This window comes from Apis laboriosa, unplaced genomic scaffold (assembly GCF_014066325.1).
Source record: "Apis laboriosa isolate Shangri-la unplaced genomic scaffold, ASM1406632v1 scaffold158_cov153, whole genome shotgun sequence".
Classification (NCBI taxonomy): domain Eukaryota; kingdom Metazoa; phylum Arthropoda; class Insecta; order Hymenoptera; family Apidae; genus Apis; species Apis laboriosa.
The window spans coordinates 622,943-630,473 of NW_025222082.1; the positions used below are offsets into that span (position 1 = coordinate 622,943).

Consider the following 7,531-nt stretch of genomic DNA (forward strand, 5'->3'; position numbering starts at 1 on the left):
TTCTCGATCGAAGTTCAATCCTTGAAGAATTCCTCGAGAGATCTCGAAGAATGCCGTCTTATATTTCGAGACGAGAAATCACCAAAATGAATTGAAGACATACCTGTAATTAAATAAATTTGATGAAATCAATTTGCAAAGTTTACACGAAGTTTATTAAAATTCAAAAGAACGAAGCCATTAGATATCCAATTATCGTTTAATGCAACCCTTATCGTCATTATCGACTTTGGATAGATAGATTTAGATAAACTTTTAAACGCGTGTTCGCTCGAGATTGCATCATCGATAAAGAGGAGAAATGTTGTATTTATAAATATACACCACAATACCAAGATTTGTTATCTTGTAACAAGCTCGTAAATTCAATATTCCACAATATTCCTCCAATAATTTCCACGGAAAAATATTTTCTTTTTCTTCCTCTTCTAGCCCAGATTTTTTTAACAGGGTGTTATATTTTAATAAATATCGAGAAGGAGCCATCGAGATCCTCTTCGCTAGCCCGCTATTCGCGAGCTACGCGAACTCTGCTTCTACTTCGTTTTATATTCTAATTAATTAGCCTGCTCGTACAATAGTCTAGATCGTTTCACGAATATCGAGATAATTATTTATGAATTTACAGACGAGCGAGCAGTTGCACACTTTTGGCTGGAACACGCGCGCGCCAACACGTACTCACAATCGTGTATGGGATGTAATAACTCTACGTTATGTGTCTATGAATCTTCCTTAGCGCTCTGATTAATACACTAAAAATTACCACGATTGCACTTTAATTACTTGTATCAGCTTAAACTTCCTCCATTTTCAGCATAAATACGTTACGTCTCATTGTAAGTTTTATTTGCCTTTCAGGGGCCGCCATGAAGCACACTAGCGCCACCATCATACTTACAAGTCTCGTAATTAAAGGATATTAGAAATATTTTAGAGTCTACGATGACTAATTAAGACAGATTCATCATATATATCAAAAATATATAAGAAAACAAACATTGACTTGGATTAGAATGAAAATTCAAGATGGAGATGTTTCCTAAGATTATTGTTTCAAATTTAATTCCCCCCTAAAAATTATTATATTTAGAGATCTGAATCAAACTCACGCGTGAAATCAATGATATTATTATTGCTCACCGAACCATACATTTCAAATTAGTTATGCATATGAATTGCGTTACAAATAATAATCTATCTAATCAAATTACTCAACTTGCATTCGATGTGAAATCACAACGAGTATTATTCATTTAAATCGAATCTAATGGAGACATAGAGTTACCTTGAAAGATAGCCACACCTGTGTTTGCATAAGCGATCAAAGATAAACTTATGACTAAACCGAAATGATGATTTTCATTTGTTGTTTATTTTTTCTTTATTTTCTTTTTTTCTTTATTATTTAGAAATAAAAATATCACTCTGATACGCAACGTAATAAAATATTTCCCTATATAGAAGAATATAGAGAATAGAATGTTCTCAATAACTTTCAATCATTATTTTTAGCGGATATCACGTTGAATAATTTTTATTCTCGATACAATGTCCATCATCGAGATTCTCGCCCTGAATAAAGACATCGATAATAATTATTTCATATTCGATATAATCGACGCACGTATTGACGAAAAAATTAATTTCTCGAGAGTTTCATTCTCAAATATGTATTCGATATCGGTAGAAAGTCATTTAATATTTCGTTGCTCCCTTGTTTCTCGATCTCCTTCTCTTGCTCCCTTCTCGCATCTGTTTCCATTTACTTCGATCGTGGACACGGAATGTCAGAAAACAACGAGGAGGATAGATCGGGGGGAGACAATGATCGTAACGACAATGATATCAAGGAAACTCGAGAGGACGAAGAGGTGAAGATAATAGGGACGGAGAAACGTTGCGTGCGATGCAAAGAAGTAGGTTACTATCGGCGTGAAACGAGCCTCTGATAAGGTTATGATATATCGTTTAACCACTTACACAGGGTGAGGCTATGATGCTTGTGTAATCTAAAAAAAAAAAAAAAATATTTATACATCGTTATATTAATAATTTAATTGTTAGGAATTATAGTTTTATTACAATTATTTTTCTTCACTTTTATAAATCGATTTACGATTTTTGATTGTCTTGTAAAAATATATATAAAATTATATCTTTACGATTTGTTTGTTGTGCAAACAAATTCAATATACATTTTGTTCATAATGGGTTTTTTTTTTTAATGAAATCTTTTCTCGAAGATGCATCGATGAATCGAATTCCACGTTGAAGTATAATTCATTATAATCCGCAATTTTTTACAGTAAAATAATCGATAAAACATTATTATTCAAATTATCAGCTAACTTCAATTATATAACGATAATATTTAATTTGTGAGTTTACAATGTTCATTCATTATTTTCAAAGCTAAAAGAATCGATATTAATTCTTCATAAATCTCTGAAACATAGAATTTCCTCTTTAATCTTTCGTCAAAGTATAATTTTAATAACTAAATTTATTATTGTTAGATGTAGCTGTACGATAAACAATTCTAACATTCGATTTCATATATTTTAACGAAAGATTTTAAATCATAAATAACACAATTACACAAAACAATATTCACGGTAAGATAATTTCTCTCTCAAAAAAAAAAAATTTTGAGGCTTTCACGTACAAGTTGGAGTAATTTTTATTAGCCCGTAACTCGATTCTTTATCCTCCAGTTATATATATACATATATATCGCAATATCTGCGAATTGCATAATCGATTATATAAAAGTTGTAACCAACATTTCCAAACAAAAAGTATACGACGCAACGTTTTTCCCTTTTACCCCGCCCTCTCTCCAACTTTTCTCTCTCTTTTCTTCTCTTTTCTTTCTTTCTTTCTTTCCTTCTTTTTTTTTCTTCTTTCGTAATTTAAGACCGAGTACATCGGCAGTACATCAGCCGCGTGAGACCGCTCGTTTCATCGCGGAAGAGGCCGCGAAATTATCCAATATCCCGCGATATACGTCCACGAGACCGGCCACGCCTTTGCGAAATTTCGCTCTAGGGATCATAAATCTGAAAATCATAACCGACTTTGTTCCTGGGGCCAAGGTGAAAATCAAGACCGAGGTGCTCGACGAGATCGAGAATTTCTCGGCTAACGACGAGCTCGACATTGACGACGCTTACGAGAGCGAGGCGAGGAGGAAGAGGCACAAGAGGGGGCAGAAGGGAAGGGGAGGTTGCCCCCCGATCAAGAAGGAGATGAATCTGGACGAATATGTGGATTTCGAGGAGTACATAGAGGCGTTGACTACAGGGAAACGATTGATCTGCAGCGTGTGCAGGATCGAGTTCCCTGATGAGGCGGAGTTCAAGACGCACATGGTGGGGCACAGCCATGGAAAATTGTTCCAGTGCGGTATCTGCAGGAAACAATTTTCACGGTACGGACGTTTCGAAAAATCTTCCCTTGTTTTATAAATTATTCGTACAAAGAGATTATTCCGTATTATTATTATTTTCCTCCAACAGTTTCTTCGAGATTAATCAGATCAATCGATTTGATTATCCGAGAAATGTATTAATACGAATAATCTGTCGCTTGTCCATTCCACTTTGTTTCAATCGTTAACTCGATATCCCCAATTTTTCAAACTTGCATAATCATGAACCACGATATTTATTTGTCCAAAGGTCGTCTGCACTGAAGGACCACCTTCGTCTTCACGAGACGTTCAAAGCGTTCATATGCAGGCACTGCAGCCTTCGATTTCAGGTATTCAATGTATCTTTCTTTCTATATCTCCGATAAAAAAAAAACTCTCGAGAGAAGGAAGAAACGGAAACAAGATCGAGACACCGGTTCTTCTTTCCGCAAAACCGTAATCAATTACCGGCCGGCTCGAATTCCAGCAGAGGGACCAGTTGAGGATGCACCAGGCCGAGGTGCACTCGAGCCGAAGGCCGTTCGAGTGCGGTGTCTGCAAGAAGAAGCTGCTCCACCGGCAGTCGTTGCGCGATCACAAGCTGATGCACACCAACGTGAAGCCGTTCGAGTGCTCCATCTGCAAGAAGAGATTCCTCAGGCCGAGCAGCCTGAGGGCGCACATGATCGTTCACACAGCCGACTCGCCGTTCGAGTGCGACCTCTGCCCCGCCAAGTTCAAGAGATCTTCCGTGTTGAAGACGCACAAGTTGACGCACACAGGGGTGAGAAGGTTCGAGTGCGACATCTGCAAGCACCGGTTCCATCTGAAGGGCGCTTTGAAACACCACATTCTGTCCCATTACGGTGAGATTTTTTTTTTTTTTTTTTTTTTTTTTTTTTAATTAAATCCATCCACAAATCTTCCTCGGCCGAAATCGATTTTCACAATTATGACTAATTATTTACGAATGGGAAATTTCGCAACGAGAGTATTTTGCAATGAGAAAATTTCCATTTATATATTTATTTATTTTCGACGTATGATGATATTTGCGAGGATTTGAGAAAAGATTTACGATACGATCGATGAGACAGCCGAGCGAAAAAATATTCGCAGATTCATTTATGGAAAGAGATATTTCGGATTATCGTGAAGAGGAGACTAGGGAGAAAATTATTATCGCTCCCAAGATTATTGTTTGAAATTGATTTTGGATGGAGATGAGATTCGAAAAAAAAGAAAAAAAGTTGAGAAACGCGCTTACCCCTATAAATTTTCATCATTTCACTCGTTTACAAAACTTTCAGAGTTTTATTTCCGAACGAAAATACCGATGATTGATTTTTCGACTGGCGACGTTGATTCTTTCTTTCATAAAATTCAAGATTTCAATCATAACCTCTTGAAGTTTTTGATAAATACGCGTGAAATAAATATATATATATATATATATACACGTGAAACGTAATAGATATGACTTACGTGAAAAGTCAGTACCTGAACGAAATTAGTTATAACACACCACGTTTTACACCCGGAAACCTGCAGTAAAATTTTCTTAATTCACCACCGTTTCACGTGTCCATGCTTGTAAACGTGAAATAAAAAAAAAAAAAAAAAAAAAGAAAAAAAAAGAAAGAAAGAAAAAGGGGAAAAAAGGAAAAGGGGAAAAAAGGAAAGAAAAAAGAGGAAAAAAAGGGGGAAAAAAGGCGGAATGGAATAATTAAATAAAACAACCAACACGTTCGTTCCTTTAAACGACCTTAGCTTCCCTTCAGACCCATAATATCCGAGCGTTTACAACCGAAACGTTATCGCCGTTTAAACACACGTCTATCGTGGATCGCGGAACACCATGAAACCCCCGCCGTGACGAGAAGGGGTTAATTGGCAGGCGTGTAAGACCCATAGTCTGCGCGTATAATCCTTGATTTTCTAATTAATACCGGCCCTCCCTCGGTTAACGGGTGTAACAGAGTCGCGTGAACGGCTGACACGCTTATCTCGCCATTTTTATGTCTCAATACCGGCCTCGAATTTTATATGAGGAGGTAAAAACCGCCTCGAAGGAAGTCGGGTAGAGTGGTGTTCGTGCGGAGCAACAGTTTTATCCAACGCCTCCAGACAGTTTCCTTCCGTCATTCCTTTCCCCTCATAATTGTGAGAATATTCACCATTATATCTTTCCATCTGTCTCCTCCTTTCATTTGCCTTTCGATCAGCTTTTCCAATTACAGATTCTTCTCTCAGATCGTTAAGAATGGAAAATTGAAAAGTCTCAAATATCAAGCTGATGAATAATGATAACGCAAAATACGTAGAGGCATTTTTTGATCTCTCTTTGGTATTTTAAACTCATGGGCATCGTGGTATTTCAATTATGAATAAAATATGAATCTCGACATTTTTTTTTTTTTTTAAAGATCGTTAACAAGAATAACGATAGGGAGAAAGGTGAAAAGGATGGATGGAAACATTTGTCCGTTTTTTAATGATTAAAATTGGAGAATGAAAAATCAGAAGAGACGTGTTTCTTCTTTCTTTTTTTTTTTTTTTTACAGGAGTGAGGCCGTATAAATGCGAGGACTGCGGTAAATGTTACAGGAGGTCGTGGGGCCTGAAGGTGCACAGATATCGTCACACAGGTGTGAAACGATTCGAGTGTGACCTGTGCAAGTCACGATTCAGCGTGAAAACGAAGCTGGCCAAGCACATTTACGGCCACATCGGGGAAAAACCGTACAAGTGCGATTTCTGCGGTCGCCAATATGGCGAACGTTACCAATTGAAGGCACACAAATGCGGGAACCCGTCCAAGACGAGGATCGATAGATCGTTCGCCGACTCGATCACCCAGATCGTCTTCTTCCATCCAAAATCGACCAACATCTCGTTCGATTCGAGTACAAAGAGTCGGTGATACAGTTTCTGTCTAACAACGTATTCGTCTCGGCAAAACGGTATTCTCGTTTTCATACAACGAATAATAACGCAAGAAACATGTTGCAGGTTTTATCCAACTGTGAGGGAACGCGTTGAGTCGACGAATCTCGCCCATAATAAAAAAAAAAAAGTGAACTGATTGATAGCGGATGGATCGGTTCGTTACTTTCGACACGTTGAAAGAAGAAACAAAATGTGCGCGTGTGTGTGTGTGTGTGTGTGTTTGTGTATATAGGTTGCTCGTTTTGTACGTTCGATTTGTACAATACAAATGCAAGAAAACTCGAGATTTGATTAATTTATATAAATAAGGAGGGGATTAAAAAAAGAATTCGTTCCGTATAGAATGTAAGTAACATGTAAAATCGAAAATCGTTAGTGTAATTAAATCTTATGCGAGTTCAATGATTCTTCGTATGATATACGCAATTTCATTATATGGCGTGATATCACGATTTGAAATCGATCCTTGCAATTTCGATGTTCTTTTTTTCTTTCGTTTTTTAAATGTAATTTAGCGAGCGAGTTCGAGGTAAATTTCAAATATAAAGTTTTAAGGTTCGATGTTCTCAAATTTATATTCGAAACGATGGAAAAAAAAAAAAAATAATGAAATTTTAATTATATCGAAATACGATTGGGATTGGATCAATTAAATTGTGGGGAAAAAAATGGAATGTTCAAAAAGAGAAATTTGCAAACACGAATTAAATCGGTATTTAATCGAGTCGAATGGAATTTTTCTTTGTAAAAAAAAATATTAAAATTATCATCGATCCTAAACCGAATGATCCAACGTACCGCCAAGTCACGTCCACCTTTAATGGTGGCGGATTTTGGATCTTTGGATCTCGTGTTTGCATGCCTGTACAGATTTAATAAAGAATCAACCTTAATAACCACCGTGCCGGGGAATGAATGCCAGAATTAATTCGAATCCGACTCGATACGGATCGCCTTTGAACGGCTTTGAACGCGGCATACCTCGAAGCTTGCAAGAAGCTTGCCTTGATTCGTCATCAAGATGGCTCGAGGTGTAATCATAGTGCATTGCTTGCGTATAACCGAGAGACGTGATCGAATTCGATGAGAGAGGTTTGATTGTTTAATCGAACATTATACGTGGACAATAGTTTCGTTACTTACTTTGGGAAAGGATTCTTTGATGAT

The 7,531-nt window shown here is 37.0% G+C and overlaps 1 protein-coding gene across 1 annotated transcript; it reads left to right on the plus strand.

Moving 5' to 3' along the window:
* The first annotated feature begins 1,787 nt into the window (after nucleotides 1–1,787).
* On the plus strand, nucleotides 1,788–7,531 carry LOC122710841 (oocyte zinc finger protein XlCOF6.1-like). The gene is made up of 6 exons (XM_043928993.1): nucleotides 1,788–1,919; nucleotides 3,099–3,433; nucleotides 3,684–3,765; nucleotides 3,903–4,281; nucleotides 5,980–6,330; nucleotides 6,428–7,531. The coding sequence occupies exons 1-6, from the start codon at nucleotides 1,788–1,790 to the stop codon at nucleotides 6,442–6,444; spliced, it is 1,296 nt and encodes a 431-aa protein (XP_043784928.1). The 3' UTR covers nucleotides 6,445–7,531.

Bases quoted from the DNA above. Each gene is read 5' to 3' on its own strand.
- LOC122710841 (XM_043928993.1), top strand. From the start codon at position 1,788: ATGTCAGAAAACAACGAGGAGGATAGATCGGGGGGAGACAATGATCGT. The intron at 3,434-3,683 runs GTACGGACGTTT...ATTTGTCCAAAG, and splicing joins TGCAGGAAACAATTTTCACG to GTCGTCTGCACTGAAGGACC. The intron at 4,282-5,979 runs GTGAGATTTTTT...TTTTTTTTACAG, and splicing joins CCACATTCTGTCCCATTACG to GAGTGAGGCCGTATAAATGC.